General features: G+C 55.8%; 5 protein-coding genes across 5 annotated transcripts; 1 reads left to right on the forward strand and 4 right to left on the reverse strand.

Annotated features, from left to right (window-relative positions):
* Positions 1 to 615: 615 nt before the first annotated feature.
* W97_04155 (uncharacterized protein) lies at positions 616 to 2,897 on the reverse strand (the record flags this gene model as incomplete). The annotated part of the gene is made up of 5 exons (XM_007782048.1): positions 616 to 652; positions 788 to 1,984; positions 2,380 to 2,483; positions 2,539 to 2,754; positions 2,829 to 2,897. 5 exons carry the CDS (start codon positions 2,895 to 2,897, stop codon positions 616 to 618), a joined length of 1,623 nt encoding a protein of 540 aa, XP_007780238.1.
* Positions 2,898 to 3,406: 509 nt separating this feature from the next.
* W97_04156 (uncharacterized protein) lies at positions 3,407 to 4,579 on the reverse strand (the record flags this gene model as incomplete). The annotated part of the gene is made up of 1 exon (XM_007782049.1): positions 3,407 to 4,579. One exon carries the CDS (start codon positions 4,577 to 4,579, stop codon positions 3,407 to 3,409), a length of 1,173 nt encoding a protein of 390 aa, XP_007780239.1.
* Positions 4,580 to 5,417: 838 nt separating this feature from the next.
* W97_04157 (uncharacterized protein) lies at positions 5,418 to 7,400 on the reverse strand (the record flags this gene model as incomplete). Its single annotated transcript, XM_007782050.1, has 1 exon — positions 5,418 to 7,400. One exon carries the CDS (start codon positions 7,398 to 7,400, stop codon positions 5,418 to 5,420), a length of 1,983 nt encoding a protein of 660 aa, XP_007780240.1.
* Positions 7,401 to 11,199: 3,799 nt separating this feature from the next.
* On the forward strand, positions 11,200 to 13,725 carry W97_04158 (uncharacterized protein; the record flags this gene model as incomplete). Its single annotated transcript, XM_007782051.1, has 2 exons — positions 11,200 to 11,469; positions 11,521 to 13,725. 2 exons carry the CDS (start codon positions 11,200 to 11,202, stop codon positions 13,723 to 13,725), a joined length of 2,475 nt encoding a protein of 824 aa, XP_007780241.1.
* A 1,721-nt stretch (positions 13,726 to 15,446) lies between these two features.
* Positions 15,447 to 18,088, reverse strand: W97_04159 (uncharacterized protein; the record flags this gene model as incomplete). The annotated part of the gene is made up of 2 exons (XM_007782052.1): positions 15,447 to 16,223; positions 16,313 to 18,088. 2 exons carry the CDS (start codon positions 18,086 to 18,088, stop codon positions 15,447 to 15,449), a joined length of 2,553 nt encoding a protein of 850 aa, XP_007780242.1.
* Between the last annotated feature and the right edge of the window lie 287 nt (positions 18,089 to 18,375).

The following is an 18,375-nucleotide window of genomic DNA, read 5'->3' on the forward strand; positions in this document are numbered from 1 at the left end:
TGTATACGGGCGGTATTGTGGCCCATGTAGGAACAGAACCGGGCGGTCGCAGAGGCGACGCCGCAAGGTTGCGGGCAAGCAATAGCTAGTTCTTTGGCTTATCAAGCCGACTGATGCAATTTCGGAGCTTAGAGATCTTCAGGCTTTTCATGCTTAAGAGTGCTATCGTGCAAGCTACAAGACCACTGAGGAGGTCTCGTCGAACCATTGTTCTACAAGCGTGTTGAGCAAGTACAAGTAACCCACTAAAGAGCCTTGAACCGCCTGCACTGAATCCAGTGATGCCCAGACAGAGTACACGAAAGTATCCTAAGTGAGAAGATCACCCCAGCCGCCACAACGCTCGCCGAGAAGGCGTATGTACCGATTCCATAACACTCTGCAACCCCGCTATGCAAACTTCAGTACCGCCGTACTCTCAGCCCATGTCTAAGCTTGGTAGCAGTGTGTTCCAACCACCTTAACTCGTCCGTGTGCCGAAGAGATCACTGTCGACAGAAGTCAGTGTGTGAACATAGGACAGTAATCCGAGATGCGCTCGTACCTGATACGATGAAAGACCCCTTCGGTGCATCTCCGTAGAGTTGTAACCAGCACCAAGACCCGAATGTCCGTTCATTGAGCCCGGTCTCCCGTCCTCAGTAGCTTTGTGCTTGTGTGGGGTATGTACGGAGGGTGGCCTGAAAGCGAGCAGAAATAAACGCGTTAGCTTCGTAGCCGATACGGATGGGACGTGCAAGGACTCTGAACGTGAGGCAAAGACCACAAAAAGAAAGTCGAGACATACCCATTGATTTCCTTGTCCAAGAGCAAGCGCTCTTTGGCAGCATTCGGGATCCCGCGCTCGAGGAGATAGTTCATGTAGTGATCGGAGATGAGGTGTACAGCCTGCGCAGGGATGCGCGACTTCTGCCGCACCTGATCCAGGACGCCCTTGACGCGAGCATGGTGCGCGGACTTTGTCTTGGAGTTTGTCGGCTGCTCAAGCTCGAACATGAAATAGTTGATCCAGAACCGCTCAACGTCAAGATACCAGTGCTGGTTCTTCTGATAGACTTGTCGAGCCTCTTCCGGCAGATCCTCAATCTTCCACAGCAGGCGCGCCCACTCGCTCACCAAAGCACCCTTGGTCTGCGTGTCAAGCGAAGGGGACTCAATCTGTTCTCGGTATGTTGCGATGGCTGCTTCAAGGCCGCTATGGCGAAGTTGTAAAGTGGCTAGCATGATAATCGTGTCGATATGTCCAGGAATGTTGATGAGGATGGCTTCATAGATAGCCCGCGCAACATCCACCCTGCCGGTCATCTCTTCAAAGAGCGCGTACTGGTGCCGGACCAACGGTTCTGCTATTGCAACGTACAAACAGCTGGCACGCTGATAGATATTGCGCACCTCTTCTTCCTTTCCAGGTTGAGCAAGCATCCATCGGGAATAACGCAGCCAGAACTCGTCGTAGAGCGCTGCCGTGACTAGACACCGCTCGTATAGGAAGACGACGCGCTGATAGTCGCCTTCAGACTCCTCGAAGTCCAGGTATCTCCGCCAATTCGTGAGCTGAGCATCGTCAAGATCCGTAACGTGGAAGTACGGCCGCTTGATCTCCTGCTCATACGTCCACCGCTTGGTTGTCTCGGTCTGGGTTCGGTTGAAGATCTCGAGATGAAAGTTGTCGATCCGTGTCCGTAGTTCCCGTTCCAGCTCTGCATCACCCCTCCCGCTAAGCATAGGATCCATGCTGATGGCGGAACGAAGCTGCGCGACAACATCCGAAGGGGCGAGCTCGATGATTGGACGTGAGGCGGCGAGGGTACGGTACCGCTCAAAGTATCGTGCATACTGATGCATCGGGATATGGATAACACGGGTCAGGATGCCGAATATTCTATCCTGAGCTTCAAGGCGCTCTTCAAATTCGACGTACTTGTCCCAAAATGGATGCGCCAAGAAGTCAAGGCCAACACAGTTGGCGCCTCTTTCGAACAATCTAGATTTTGCTTGTCAGTCGTGGCAACACAAACGGAAGGGAGAGCTAGGGAGGTTGAGCGGGGAAGCAAACATATATAAACTGCGAGGTCAGGTGCTATATAGCTCCAGCACCATCCCAATCATCTTGCGAAACGGATAGAAAAATCGGTGGCTTGCGATGCAGATCAAATTAGGCAGCGAAGACATGAAAAGCGTCTGAAGACTAGTGTAAGAAGGACTTTCGAGAATGGGTGGCGGCTGTGAGTATCTCACCCGTTGCCAGTCAAGAATTGGGGGATTTTGTGTGTCTGTCCTTGTCTCTCTCTCTGTCTCTCTCTGTCCCGGTCCCGGTCGGTCTCGTGCTTGTGCTGGTGATGGTTATGGGAAGGAAAGGGTTCTGTCCGCGATACTTACTCTCGAATCAAGTCCGAGTCGTGACTAGTCTCGACCTTGAAGGCGCAGTAGTTCGTCCAAAGATCTACAGAATTGGTGATGCTGGCGACGCCCCGTTCGTAGACCTGTCCTCGTTCAGCGTCTGGGACGAGTCCGATATCAAGTAGCCATCTCACTCACCATCTCGGCTGCCTCAGTGCCCGCGATGGAGAATTCGATGTCGGCATATTTCTTCCAGTACCCGAAGAAGAGAGGGAATCGTGCAAGGAGACGGTCGTAGACATTGCGTGCAGATGCGATTGCTTGCGGGCTCGAGTTTCGGTTCAGGCCGCCTTCCTGCGACTCGGCTGCGCGGACGAGCTTCTCCCATGATTCGAATTCATCAGCGTTCGCAAGCTACGAACGGGTGGTAGTTAGCATTCCGCTAATATGAGAGGAGGGGGGCCTTCCGCAAGCTTTTTGTAACGTACTACTTCCGCGTTGAGCTTCCTAAGCTCGGCGTTCTCCTCGTCGGTGCCGCCAAAGCTGATGTCGGCCATGCTGTTTGGAACGCTTCCCAAGGACCTGAGGGCGTGTCTTGATAAGATCTTGTGTCGCTATGTGTTGATGTGCGCGCGTTAAGATGGCGGGTTGAGAATTGAAGATGGAGGATGAGCGACGGAAACTCGGCGCGAGGTGCTCGAAAGTGGTGCTCGAACGTGGTGCAGCTTCGAGGGCTTCCATGCCGAAAATGTCCCGTTAAGCCTCCTTTTTTGCGCCCCGACCTTAGTGCCAACCTGGAAGTCTGCCCCCATCACGCGTTCAATACTGAGGAATCACGTACTGTGCTCTCAGTTGTGAATTCCTCACCAGGACAGCACAGTATCTGGGGAGCAGGAGATTGATCCCCAAGAGATTTCTCCATGTTCATAGCTATATAAACGTACATCTAAGTAGAACGTCTTGAGCATTCTGATGTTGATGAAACACTGCCAGCCACCAACCAGCTCGAAGAGTGTAGTCCCCACTGCGCATCAACGGATGTCCCAAACGCCGTCCAACCGTGCCGTCATATAGCTGCTTCGCCTTGGAGATACTTCTTGGTATCACTCGCTGCAAACGAGAAAGGGCTTTTGGACATATCTGGACTCCGTGGACTTATCGGCAACGCAAACAGGTCGTCTTCCTTCTCGTCCGCTTGGCTTGCTTGCGGTGGTGGCATCCCGCCCCCGGCGAATGCGTTGAGTGACGCCATACCCCCACGCTGCTGCTGTTGCGCGAGTATCGAGGGCGGCGGTATCTGCATCATCGCAGTCCTAGGCACCTCGGGCCTTTGCGCAGGCTTCGCCGCCAGTATCCCCGGGCCTGCTCCCTTGAATGTCGCAAAACTCGACACGGCGACGTCCGAGCCCTCGGGACTGAGCGGATTCGCTCCGCCCATGTACCCATCATCCTGCGCCCTTGACCCCAGCTCTCTCTCCGTCGTCCCCAGCCTCAAACCCTTCAGCTTCTCCATCAGCCGCCCACCCCCGGGACTCCTCGGGCTCTGCGGACTGAGTGGTATCCCGGCCATGGCGCCCGTCGTTCCGCTCGGCAAACTGATACTGCTCGGTTTAGTCGTGACGCCGAAGTTGCGCTCGATCCATTCTTTCTCCTGCACCGCCATGGTGAGGCCGACGCTCTCCACATTCGTGGCGCTCTCGGTCTCGATCTCGCGCTGCAGGCTCTGCAGCCGCTTCTTCGCCCATATGGTATGCAGCACGCCCTTCTTGCCCTGCGCCCTCGCCGACGCGCCCAGCTCCGGCGGGAAGATCGCTGGCAGCGGGTTCGTGCGCCATACGACCTCTCTCCTGCTCCCTCCCTTCTCCTCGCCCGCAGGCAGGTGTGTAAGCGTCACCTGCGCCGGCACGCTCGCTCCCGGCGGAATGAGGAAGTAAAGCCGGTTGATGTCGTTGCCTGTCTGGTCGTCTGCGCGCAGGACGGTGCTCCGGCTCTTGCCCTCCCAGTCCACGTGCCAGTCGCCTCGTACGCCCCGTGTGCTGTCGTCGTCCTCCCACTCGACCATGAGGATCTTGGTTCCATCTTTGTTCCTGCCGGGCTCGAACTCGAAGCGGGCGAGCGCGTTGGAGTTGGATGTGCTGGGCGACTCGACTTCGTCTTTGTAGACGGTGAGGGAGGCGGTGGACGCGGATGTGTCGACGGGGTTGAAGGGTGGAGGTGGCGGGGCGGTGGCCGCAGCCATCTGTAGGGAGAGGCGGACTATGTACGCTGGCTACGATTGACCGATTTTCAACGAAGCCGCGGGTATTTATTGGGGGGGCCAAGACAGCTACGAAGTCGAGACGGCGTTATGGTAGTGATCTTGCATACACTCGGATCTGTACACGAGACTGCGGTTGCGAAAACTACGAGTGACGCGGCACTGCGCTGGCTGCGTATTCGCCATTCGGGGAGCTCTGCCTGCAAGGTTTCGCATTGCTTGGCCGAGGCTAAATATAGACGTTTCATCTCCAGGGTCCGCCAATCCCAGTAGGGCCATTGCCAAGGAGTTTGTGAACTCAAGCCTGCAGAGACATCATCAAGGGTGCAAAGGAGCTTCGGCTGCTTGAGTTGCTTCAGTTCCCTGTGGGGATTTCGATTCGTGATGTTCCCGTTGGGAAATCCGATGCCTATACTGGCTCTGTTTCTATGTACAACTACAAGCTCTGGCGACTGCACTAGCACCAGGCTGGTTCCCTTCCATGCAATGACCTCAACAGGCCAATGTTCCCGTATGCAAAATGTAATGCGAGTGTGGCCGTGATGCCGTGAATTCGTTGCAAATGCCCACTCATATCTCAACGCCGGTTGAGGTTCGCCGCCCTCGATGCTTCTAGCAATGGCCAGATTAAAGAAATACAGAAGGGGTATATAACTGAAAAACGCAGGAGAAAGAGTGTTGTCGCAGTACTGATCCAGGTACCGCGGTCCGTATATGTAGATGCTGAATGCTTTTGTGTGTAAAGAAAAGTAAAGACTGTCGAGAGAGCAGAAACAGACCAGGATGCTGCTCCCATCAAGGAAGGAGAAAGGTGAGACCTCTAGATCAACAAGAAGTCCCAGCCTTTCTGCCGCATCACGTCCCGCCAGTGGACGCTCTGAATCTCTCCCCTTGCGGATGCGTCATCGTTGATGCGCCAAACGTCCTTCAGAAGCTCGCGAATGCGTCCGAATGAGCCGAACTCGGCAGAGTCGCCAAGGCGTCCCACGCGGTCAGAGAACATGTTTCGGAAAGAGGAGCCGGGTAGAGAGACCGATCCAGCAATCAACAGCGGCCAGACCAGCGAACGGTCAAATCCATCAGAGCCTGCGGGTATGTAGAACATGGCGTCGGTGAGCGCGGCGACCAAGTTCGAGATCATACCGCCTCTTCGGTCAAAGTCTGGCACCAGGCTGCATAGGTAGATGCGCGCCGCAAGGCGGTAGACAGCGGTCATGTTCTTGCCGAGTTGCTTCGGTCGGATGGCGCCAGTTGGAGAGTAGACGTGGGCGATTGTTCCGGCAGCGGGCTCCAGGAGAGAGATCTGCTCGCCAAGCATTGCAATGTGAGCGCATAGTTGCATCTCTTCCATGCCGTCCAGCTTCAGGGCTTCCAAGCACGCAATCTCCGAAATCATGAACATGATCTTGTCCTCGCATCCCATGAGTTCGGCGAGGCCAGCAGATGAGTTCGCAAGGTGCTTGTCCCGGTAGGTATCGGCGAACACTGGAGTGCGTCCAAGCATTGTAGCTCCGAGGATATCGATCCACGCTGCAAGAGTCATGTTGAAAGGAGGCTGTGCATGATTGTTCCCATTCAGCTGCACCAACTGCTGCGGTAGCTCAAGCTTTTGGATGAGGCTCGTAGCGGCCTGATAGTGCTGATGCCAGGGAATATCTGGGAGGCTGTCATCTGGGCGGCCAACGGAGCACTGAAAGAAGATCATGCCGAGAGTCGCTTCGAGTATCTGTGCGTGGTCGGTGTCGCGGTTCAATGCCTCGCAAAGCTCGGAGACGGTCGCGAAACGGTGGCGCATGATGTCGTTATCAATCTCTGCGCCCTCAATGGACTGCGTCGCTTTCAGATGCTGCGCCGCAATACTCAGACAGCAGTGTAGATAGGTCTTGTTCGACTCGAGTGCGGGTAAGATTACATCGGATCGCGCTGAGCCGTGCTGGTTGACCTCCAAGATGGGGAAGATGAGTCGCACCACATTTCCAATGAAATGGTTGAGCAGATGCTGATCGCAATCGTCGACCTGAACCAGAGCTTGATGACCGGGCGTGAAAGGGTCATGCGGAAAGTCGAAGAAGTTGAATTCGACTGGCTCCTCCGTGAAGGACTCCCTACGACTCTCGAAGTAGTCTTGCTGGACCCAGCTGTCCGGTTGGAATGGAGTGCCATGAACAGGAGGTGGCTGATACGTGCTGAATGTCGAGATCGTCGACTCTCGTTGGGTTGGCATGTCGTTTACGAAGATCTGTCGCTCGGTCTTGATATCCACTTCGTACGGTGAGAACAGAGGCTGCTGCGGGTACGGCGTGTATTGAGGCGGTGGCATCGAGGTGGCATCAAAGAATTCCGGTGGAGAAACGTGGTTGAAATCCAAGGAGAACTGAGACTCGATGGAAACTGCCCGGGTGCGTACATCGGAGAACCCATCGGAAGTTGGTAATGAGTGGCACAAGCTTGGCGGAGTGTTGGCGCTCAACTGCACACCGGGCTGGTTGGTCTTCTCGGAGAGTTTCGTGCGCTTGATGATGTTTTTGATGACTTCCTTCTGCTGTCTCCGCTGCTCGTTGATGCTCCACCACATCGGACGCTTGTACTCGCACTTAAGGCCCAAGTGCTTGCAAGCGCGACAACCAGGTTTGCCTTCGTCGCACTTCTTTCTTCGTAAGCGACATGTGAAGCAGCCTGCTCTTGCTGTTAGCGGAGTCCGAGCGTCGTTTCCGGTTGCGCGATTATACTTGCCAGTGCGCGAGCGCCTGTGCATCTTGGCAGGACTTTGTTTGGCGTTGGCTGTTGAGGACGTTGCAGCCATGTCTGCACCAGGTCTGGCGTTTGGTGTTGAGGTACTCGAAGCCATGGATATGTAGGGGGAAATGCGCTTTTATTTGAAAGAACGATAAACAATGCGACAGGGGACCGCGAGGCAATTGATCAACAGGGACAGTGAGGCTTGACCGGGGTAGTATTAGTTCTGAAAAGATAGACTGTCGAGACCGACCAGCGGACTCGGACTTGAGTGATAGAAAAAGGCACCAAATTACTCCCGTCTGCCGTTGCGAATGTTCCAGGACGGTGCCGGGTCGAGTAAGTTATACTTGTGGGGGAAGAAACAGGAAATGTGAGCTAAAAGGGACAGACTCTAATTTTAGATTAGCATATGAGAGATGGCAGGCCGGCAGCTTCCCGTCGCTAGAAAGGGTATGGCGGCAAGCCGTTGAGGGGGGCCGTTGGCACTTGCTATTGGAAGATCTCTAGCGGACGGCTACTTGGCAGCCAAATTATGGGTCAAATCCAGTGAAAGAGGCTATTTTTGCTCCCGCATTGCTTGTCTCACGCCGCGGTCATTGCTTTTTGTGAGGGGTACATGAAAAGCGCAGGGCAAGCGGCAGACATGACCAAAGCTTGCACTTCCCTACGTAGATCAGGCTAGACATCTTAGGACGAGCCAGAAAAGGGCATGGCCTTTGCGGTAGTCCCTGGAGCAGAGCCGTGCTCGAGTATCGAGCCCAGGCAATGATCATAGGCGTACCCGGTTAGAGGCTGGCGAGCCTCTCCCGGAAGCTGCATCTGCAAGCGAAATACTTGCAGAAACGATAGCTCGCCAAAGCGGACCGTAGACGGGAAATGAAAAGGTGCCGATCGTTCGCGCTGAAGCTTCGACAAGGTCGCCAATACGTACACTTGATCGATCGTCAGGTAGCTGACATCTAGCAGAGGTCATGAGGACCAGAAGCTTTCACAAAAACATGCTGGGTGCTGATTCGAGTACTACAACAACTAGCTCATTCCGCTTCCACAAGCGCACTCGTGACATGAGTGTTGTACGTGTCCGCTTTCTGGGCCCCGACGTCGGAGCAGGACGGGCACACAAGGTCCAATACATCATGGTGGCGGGCTCTTCGGAGAAGGCCATGCTCCTAAGCTCACCGGACATATCGACGGTGCAGCTTGGCACAGGGCATGTTTCCCGCGAAAAGCCGTTACGCACACAGGAGTGGAGATGGCAGGAAAAGAAGACGGGACAGAAGAGAGCGTGACTGCTGCCATATCGCATGAACAGGTTGTGATAGGATGTGATGTGGTTGCGTCGCGCAGATTGAACCTTGCGCGATCTGTTTTAGCTTCTGCTAATGCAAGCCGGCACGCTCCGCTCGGCCCAATCACAATGCCAACCAGAGCGTGCTGTCGGCTATGATGGACAAGGATTGACGCCAGATCCGCCGGCTTGGGATTTCGTGCATGGAGACTTGCGTTGCTGCCGACGCTTGCCTGTTTTCTGTTCGTCTCTTGGGGCCGTTTAAGCAAGCTGATAAAGGCCCCTAATTAGCCGCCCAGCACAGAGATCGAATGTCCCAAATTAGCAGCCTATGCAGAAAACACCAAGCTACGATTGATCGCTGGGAATTGATCGCAAGCGGAGCTGTGATTTGCTGGTGCCCGAAAGTCGAGCATTTCAAGCTGCGCGAATGGCGGCACAATCTTTCAACACCTGACTCGAGCTCACCTGGAAAGTGACGTTCTCTTGCCATCCGGTAGCCGATGAGAGCGCGATTTTAATAGAGTGAGTCAATTTGTGAGAAACTCCCCATGGTACTTTGAACCCCGCGATAATGGGCCTGTGGGCCTGCAATGCGCGATATCAGAGCAACATCCGTCGAGACTTGGTGCTCTGAAGGCTGCATCACAACGGCCACATGCATGCTCTTTACGCGTGTACACAGTTATCGTGCATGAGACTTCGTGTATAACAAAAAAGAATCCCTGTTCGCGCTGAAATAGTTCAACAGCAGGCAGACAGAAACTCAGATGGAGATCATGGATGTGATAGCGAGGGTAACTCCAGTTACACAGCAGATGCAGCATGAGCGAGCCTGCTTTACCGACACTACCGCTTCATGCGCCGGTAAACGTTCACAGCAGTCAAGACCTAGCTAGGGTAGAGTTAGTTTCACCCGCTGCCATTGACGGCTGTTCTCGACACCCATCCAAATGGACAAATCGTTTTCTTACCGTGTTGAGGATGCCGCACAATTGGGTCATGTCCGCATGAGCTGCCCGTCAGGTGACGGCGGTGTGGTCGTATCTACACACTACAGATGGTGAGAGCAAGCGGTTAATCGGGACGTCCCTGCACGAGTACAATAGGCCTCGGAGCAGGCAGTTGCTATGGGTCCTCACATCCCGAATGAATTGCGCGACACCCCAAAGAGCGGTCTGGATCCAAAGGACCGGAACATTCAGGCATGGAACAAGTTCAAGAGAGACTGACGCCGCGGTAAGCTCTCCGGCCGCGACCTTTGTAGTACAGGAGCTCCGACAAGATTGTCACACTGCGTTGAATGGGATGAGGTTGTGGTGGTCCGGCCGCGTCTGGGGAACGGCTGTTGGCGGCACTTGCTCCTGCAGTCGCGTGCCTGCAGGCTGCCGTAGCACGTTGATCCGAGCATCAGAACACTTTCCAGTGTGCCGCATGAACTGAGGTCCATATCGGCGTTGTGATGCGGCCTGCCGATACGAAAGCTAGCGAGGAACGTCCCACAGTGGGCTTGACGAAGCGCACGAACATTACAGCCCATCACAAGGAGACGTAGAATAGAGGCAATCTTGCCGCGTTCGCCCAGTCGCAAGAACAGATATTTTATGACAACCCCTATTGGTGGATACTCTAAACAACGCTTAACGATTGATCACGACTCCTCTTCTCCCAATGGTCGAGCTGCACCGAGGCAAATTGACTGATCTACAGGGCATCTGTTGGGAACGAGGGAAGCTGTGTTGGATAGAGTGAGTGGCAGAGGGCCACGAAACGGGCCACACTGCCAGCCTCCGATACTCGAGTCACACAGAGGCATGGCCGATGGTGCACGAACTGGCCGTGGAAGGTGGAGCAAAAACGCAGATGACAGAAAACGGGAATGAGGGTACGGTGCCGCGCCGTGGTAACATCCGGTCAATGCCTGTCAACCCCTCCTCTCAAGCGTGGACCAACGCCCTTCGTGCCGTTCCCCGTGCCGAAGCGAGGCTTGAGATTCCTGGATGGCTTGCCGTAGCGTCGATGGTTTCGGCCTACCAGCGCTATTCTGGGGTTGAAGAGCAGGAAAGAGCTCGCATTAGGCCATGGGCGCCCTGCGAATGAGCGTCGAGTGCTGGGGGGTAGTCAAAGTCCACATACCCTGTTTAAGCGCTGGGCTAAGGCGTCGGTGCACGCGGCCGGCAATCCTCCGCGACGGAGATTGGCGTAAAAGGGTCTGGGTCGGGTGCTTTGGCTGCACTTGGCTGCACTCGACAGCGGTGCTCCAGGTCTTCCAGCCAACCTGAGTAGCTCCCTCCAACGCCTGTCGCCGTATCCTGCCAGCTTGTCACAAGCGGAAAGGCTGGTCTGCTGGCGGAGCACACGATATGCGCCCGCCTGCCATCATGAGCTTCTACAAGAGGACTTCGAGGCGCCCCAGACCCGCAGGGCTTTCTGAACGTTTCAGCTTTTTTACTGCGTCCTTCACGCGTCCGATCATAGAGCTGTTTTACTGGCAACAGTGACGAAAAGTGATACCTATCTGCGCTCTTTACCAGCATTGTCGTTTAGCGTTGCGTCCCATTCACTCTCACTCACAATGGTAGGATATAGTCTGGCGCTTTGCATTGCGGAGAACTCGACTCTGATTGTGTTTCAGCAGTCAATGACACCGATCACGCCGCTGGAATCCGGCGTGGAGATGTTCCAGAAAGGAAAGCTGCAGCCATTCTTTACCGCTCGGCAAAGCAAGCCTCGGCCGGTTTCCGAGGTTACTCAGATATTCGATACTGATTTCGAGGATGATGAGAGTGAGAGCGAGAGCGAGAGCGAGTTTGAAGAAGACTCCCCAAAATATAGCTTCGACTCTGTGAGTCTCTTTCCTTGAAATATGCTAGTGCTGCTGTCTAATCCTCCTTAGCACGAGAGTAGACGCAGTCAAACCACCATTTCAACATACGATGAAGTATCCACGCCGCACTCGAGTCGACAGTCCATGTTTGAACTGCACACACAAGCTCAAATGCAAGCAATGAAACCCGTAGAAGGACCGAAAGGTCCTCATCTCTTTCGTGCATCACAATCGTCCTCTGAGTTCTCTTTCGACTATGCGCTGCAAATGTCGCCTCTACTGCCGAAGCAGCCGCCGCCGAGGATAGAGACCGCTTTCCGTGAGCCTATCCATCCTCGAGCCTTCAACAGTCTGCCGGATGCGGTGGCGGGTCTCGACAGCAGCGAAGTCCGTACGTGGAGCGCACAACAAGTTGCTTCGTGGATGTACAGCTCCGGCTTCGAGGAGTCGATAATAGAGAAGTTTGAAGTGCACGATATTACTGGCGCGGTCTTGCTCGACCTACAATTCGAGGATCTCAAGGAGCTAGATATCCAATCATTCGGCAAGCGTCATCAGCTGTGGAATGAGATCGACGCACTGCGTGGAAACGAGGGAAGAGACAGCCCTGTCCATACGCCCTTCCAAGATATCAGTCGCCCATGCACTCGTAACACCAGGAATAACAGTACGCGAGACCGTTCCCAATCCCGGGCTCCTCACGAAGGGTGCGACAGTGCCGTTGACGGAAACTTCACGCCAATAACGCCGGGCGACAGTCGGCGACGACGAGGACGAAAGCATCGCAATGTTGGCGATGATATAATTACCCCGGCGGAGTCTGTATCGATTGTCGCTATCGAGCAACTTCTGCCCAAGCCACACAAATGTCCGAAAGGCGAGCGGTGTCAAAAATGGAAAAAGCAGCAGAGGCAGCTGGCGCGGTTGCAAGAAGAGCACAGCTTCCCTATCTCCCCTGAGAAAGGGGGACACATTTTCGTTGCCGGAGATCCCGGTAATGCCGCAACTACGGCGGCGCTCCACTCCAATATCGATCTACAGCGCCCGACTTCTGATGCTGTACCGTCAGTCGTAGCGTCCTCAGACCTCCTCGGCCCAGGCCAGCTTCCTGAATTTGCCCTGCAAGAAGACTACCTGCGGAACTTCGAGCTCCGAGATCCTCAGGAGAACGTGAAGCACTTCCTGTCGCTGCAACACATGGAAGCGCATCACATGCACAATTCTCCGCCACCCATGGAGCCTCCTACGACTCCTCCTCTAGAGATGTTTCCACCTCTTCACCCACCAGAGCATACCCCAGGACCACACTGCAACCTCAAGTCTCTACCAAAACTCAGCATCCCTCGCTCTGCTTCTGCTAATCCTTACGTCGGGTCGCAAACTCTTCGGCCGGCCGGCCCTTCCATTGCAAATGGCGTTGACGCGTTCACCCCCTGCCGCAGCGCCACCGCTTCCCCGGGAGGGGCATCACTTTATCGCTTCGGGACACCGGCTTCTGAGATGGACGTGCCCGTTACTGCTATTCTCCTCGGTCCCGTTTCACGTGACGCCTCGCAGTCAGTGCCGCCAAACATGCAGTTCCGTGATCCCGTGCAGCGCAGCGGTGCAACATCTCGTGGCGAGCACTGGCGGCGTCCGTCCCTCCTCCCACAGCTCAACGAGGACGAGGTTTTCTCGCCTACGTCGCCGTCTTCGGACACGCTGCATGAAAGCAACCCAGACTCTCAGGCCGCCCAAACTACGGGAATCCATGACGACGCTAAGACGTCGCAGCAGCCGAAGAAGAAGACCACCGGCTTCCAGTACAGCGGCGTCAACCACCACGGCTGGATGAAGAAGCGCCGTACCAAGCTCCTCCGCCATGAATGGCAAGACCAGCACTTCCGCCTTACTGGGACTCAGCTAGCCATGCATGCGAATTCGCTTCCCACTTCCTCGCCGCTCGACACTATTGACGTGGATGAGTACGCCGTTGCATGTTCGTCGCTCGCTTCCAACAAGCTCGCCGCGAAGCTGAAGACACTCAAGATCGCGGGCGAGAAGAAGAATGCTCAGGGCGTGGACCCGACTGCTTTTACATTCCAGCTCGTGCCGACTGGACCGAATGAAAGAGAGGGGACAGTCGTGAAGAAGGTGGTAAATGGGAAGACGCACCATTTCGCGGTCAAGACTCGGGATGAGCGGATTGACTGGATGAGGGAGCTGATGCTTGCGAAAGCGTTGAGGGCGAAGGGAGAGGGTTACGAAGTTCAGGTCAATGGCGCAGCAGTGTAGGGGCTGCTGATGAGACGGAAGATGGCACTCACTTGCTTGAGACTGGTTACACGTTCCTTTCGGTTTTTGATATACCCATTGAGCTCTTTCTGCTTTTGACAGCATACTACATAGCATTTAACGACTCATGACAGGCGGCGGGCCGCTGGGTAGCCAGCCTCCCGCTGTATGAACACATTCGGTAGCTCCACTTAAGCAAAGTCTTTACTCTGCGAATCCGTCTTCCTGAGCTCATGTGTTTCGTCAACTTGACTCTCCAGTCACACAACCTTACCTAGCATCGAAGAAAACACAAATTGAACATCCAGGCGAACTCTGCCAGCACGGCCGTCTCACAGCCTTTAAGCTAAGGACTGACAGTGCCGAAGGCCTACACATATCGAGGTACCCATGCATTTAAGGCCAAGAGCCCCTTTCCGTCCGCAGAGGAGTAGAGAAACTACAACGTTGATTGCTGAACACTCAACCGGATCTAATGCATTGGACTCTAATGCATTCATGGAGGTTCAACGAACCCGCTTTCACTGCCTTTCGGCCTATCAGGCCTGAACAACATCCATTCTGGCACGATTTTTGCTACCTCAGCTGTGGATGGGATTGGGTGGATGAACACACATGAATTCTACAACACCCCATCCCGGCCTCTAACAACACTCGAGCCCACGTTCTAGCTAGTAGGAATGCACCGATTTGTTATTTTGCTTTGCGTTCAAGGGTGTCAGCAAGCTGCGCTGTCTTGTGTGCGCATCTTTATGGCAGATCTCCGCCTTCTCTCACTTCGCCCAAGCTTCGTGGTGTCCATTGTCCATATCACAAAAGCCGCTATGCTCTTGCATTCGTTCTGCTCCTGAGTCGCCGCTATGCGTTGAGGCTGCCGTGTCACGATCCTGCCCAGCGGCAGTGTGTATGGCCCAAAAGGTGTTACAGACAAACAACGGTCTTCCTTTCCTGGCTGCTGCAACAGCGAAGGACGGAGAATCACGATCCACATAACAGGCCTCAGTATTCACCGCGGCAGAGCCAGTATCAGCAACATCACCAAGAAGTCAGGCAAGAGAGGCCATTCGGAGAGAATATGTGCAAATGCTTCAAATAAATATGTAGCAGAGCACATCTACACTATTGATCGACCGTTTCTCAGAACAGAACCCCAATACGCCTGCTACCCAAATCAACGTGGCTGTAAAGGAAGCAGACCGGGGAACCCCTTGCTTTGTTTCTCACCACCATTACGCCTGCACTTCGCCACGTCCGCCGTTGTTGTCCCTTTGACGTATTCAGGGGAGGGGAAAAAGGGAACTCTCGGAGCCACACTCAGAATTTGACAGGTAAAGGTGATGAGAGGTGAGAAGGAAGGCATCAGACGCGGAACGCTAGAAAAGCAGGAAACACAAACAACGCACATCGCCGAATCTGGGTATAAATCAGAACAAGAAAAAGCCAAGCCAAGCCACCAAACCCCTCCCCTCCCCCCCTTCCTCCAAACAGCAAAGAAAAGATTTGGCACGACAAACCCGCGATGCACCCACGGGAGGAAAGAACATGCCTACCAAGACCAGCTCCACCCGAACGTAACCCTCCACGCATTGAAGGAACGAACAACAACCCGCACACGACGCAGCGAACGTGCAGCATGCGCAAACGCGAACTCAAGCACAAAAGGACAGTTGCGAGCAAGAATAACCGCCTTCGTGACCTTCGTGACCATCGTCCGCGTCCGCTCACATGACCACACATCCATTGCCGCCCTGCGCAGACTTCACAGACCTGACAGAGGGCGCGCGCGCGTGCGCATTGCCGCCATTCACGGCCGAGGGAATCGTCCGGGTGTTCGAGCTACCGGTCTCATTTTTTGGGCCTTTTAACGACTGATTCGGCCGCATGCCGCCGCCTGCAAACCAGCCGAGCACTGACGGTGGCCGGGATTGCTTCCGTGGCCGCCCGCCTCCGTTTCCGGTCCCGCCGCCGCCTCCGCCTATGACCTCGACCAGTGGCACGCCTACGACGGCCGCGGCACCGCCTGGGGGGGAGCCGTGGTGCATGGGCGGGGGGGGGATGCCGCCTATACCGAGGCCGGCGGCAGCACCGTGCGATGGTGGGACAGGAATGGCGGAGGGGCCGGCCATTGCGGCTGCCAGAGCCGCGTGCGAAGCATGGCCGACTTTCGTCGACTTCCTCTTCTCTTCCTTGCCTTTTGAGTTCTTCTTGCCAACAGGGTGGACGGGAAAGGCGCCAACGCCGCCGACGTCGATGCTGACGAAGTCTTCTGGGACGGCAATAATGGCGTCGGCTGCCTTTTCCTCCTTCTTTTCTTTTTTGGGCTCAGCCATCGGCCACATCATCATGCTGATTTGCCAGTCCGGCTGCACGACTGTTTCCCAGACTTGCGGGAGGATGATCTCGCCGTCCGGGCCGACGAGGTCGTATTGGCCTTCTTGGACGCGGGGGCCGAGGCCTTCAACGTGGAGGAAGGCTTGTTTGATTAGCTCTTCCATGCCCTGTTGTAGCGGTTAGCGTACTGGTCAAAACTGGATTTGACAGGTACATGAGAGTGACGAGGGTGAGAGCAAAGCGGAGTGATACGTACTCTCCACGTCTTGCACAAGTGCCACGGGAAGCTGAACTTCCTTCCTACTGCATCCTTGAACCTGATCGGCTTCTTCGCCTCATCCGGCTTCGGCTTCGCGGCCTCCGCAGCCGCCGCAGCCGCCGCCGCAGCATCCTCTTCGGCCTTCTTCTTGTCGGCTTCAGCCTTTGCCTTCAACTCCTCAGCCTCCTTCTTCGCCTTTTCAGCTTCCTCCTGCGCGGTCTTAGCCTCCGCAAGCGCCTTCTCATGCGCCGCCTTGGCGTCCTCAGCCTCCTTCTTTGCCTTTGCCTCAGCCTCTTCCCTCGCCTTCTTCGCCGCGGCAACAAGCTTGGCGGCTTCCTCAGCAGCCGCCTTCTTCTCCGCCGCTTCTGTCGCGGCTTTCGACTCCGCCTCTGCTTTCTCCGCCTTCCGCGCCGCCTCTGCCGCCTCCTCACGCTTGAGCTGTTCCTCCTTCTGGGCGATGAAGAGCTTCTCCAGCTTCTGCAGGTTCATCATTTCGGCCTCCCGCTTCTTCTCAGCTGCAAGAATCTTCGCCTCCGCTTCCGCCGCCTTCTTGGCCGCGATCTTGTCCAGCTTCATCTGCTGCTGGGCCATCAGGAGCGACTCGAGCTTGGCGATTCTCTCGCTCTCCTCCTTCCGCGCCTTCTCTGCTGCCTCTTTGGCTGCTTTCGCCGCAGCTTCGGCGTCGGCCGCAGCTCGGTCATTGATTAATTTCTCCAGAGCGGCTATGCGAGACTCCTCCGGTGAAGGTCCAGGAGGAGGTGGCGGCGCAACCACGACCGGTGCGGGTGGCGGCGCTACGGGTGCCGCAGGCGGAGCGGATGCTGGAGCTGCCGGGGGCACGGAAGGCGTAGCCTCATGGGGGGTGTGCGTTTTGGGCGGCGCGGGGCTTGGGTTGTGCGAATGCGGATGTTGTGGAGGATAGGGAGGGTAGCCGGGATAGCCTGGATAGCCTGGATACGGCTGACCGTAGGGCTGTGGCGGGTATTGAGGATAGCCGTAGGGCATCATGGCATAGGCGGCATCTACCTGCTCAGGGGGTCCGGGCCGACCCATTGGATTCCGTGGACCTCGTCCCTGTCGGCTCGTTTCAGGGAATGGGTAACCTGGAGCGCCAGGAGTGCTATGGCCAGGTGAAAATGGGTATCCAGGTGACGCAAAGGGGTTTGGGGGGTAGCCGTATTGTTCTGGCCGGGAGTATGGCACCAATGAGTCCATCGGCTGGCCTGTGAAAGGGTTAGGGACCGCGTAGGGCGACCCGACACCTGACATCATGCTTGGTGGGTAGCCGTTAGGTGGTACGGAGGGCCATTCCGCCGGTGGGTGTCGGTGCGGGGGCCGGCCGTGCCCGTGGCCGTACGGGTAATCGTCGTGCTCCACACTGCCGGAAGAGTCAGACGGTACCCGCCTGCTAAAGTCTCTTGGGTCTCTGTATTCCGGGTAGTAAGGGTCCCGAGGGGCCTCACGAGGTCGAGGGGGATCTCGGACGGGTACGCGGTTGGATGACTTGCGACGTGGTGGGGGTGGGGGACGGTCATGCGCTGGAAGGGCTCGGTGCTTGCCGGACGTTCGAGGTCGAGAGGCAGAGTCGGAGGGATAGAGGGCGTCTTCGGAGAACTGTTCAGCGCCTACCTCGCTCCAGTCCGACTCGTCGTTGTAGTCTTCTTCTTGGCTCGAGGGCGACTGGGAAGCGGTGACTTGCACTCCAGATTCTTCTTCGTCCGAGGTAGACACAGTGACCGAGCCCGTGGAGTTACTGATGACGATGTTCTTCATCCTGACACCAGTGTTAGTGTGCTTGGCTGGTGCGCGCGGCTCGGGGGCAGTTGCGGCGACGCTGCGCTGGGTGCCGCAAGGCGTACAATAGCTGCGATCGGAAGGGGTGTACTTGGACGCGCGGATGCAAGGAGCCGTAACGTACAGACAGCAGCGCTCAGCAAGGAATTATCCCACTCTTGACCTCTCTGCCAGAGAAGAGGTCGAGTGGTGATAGCCTTGCGGTCAGGTGGTCATGCGCTGAAACCGTAAGCCGTAGCCGGCAATGGACGAGCCGAATTGGGTTT

Source organism: Coniosporium apollinis (genome assembly GCF_000281105.1).
Source record: "Coniosporium apollinis CBS 100218 chromosome Unknown supercont1.18, whole genome shotgun sequence".
Classification (NCBI taxonomy): domain Eukaryota; kingdom Fungi; phylum Ascomycota; class Dothideomycetes; genus Coniosporium; species Coniosporium apollinis.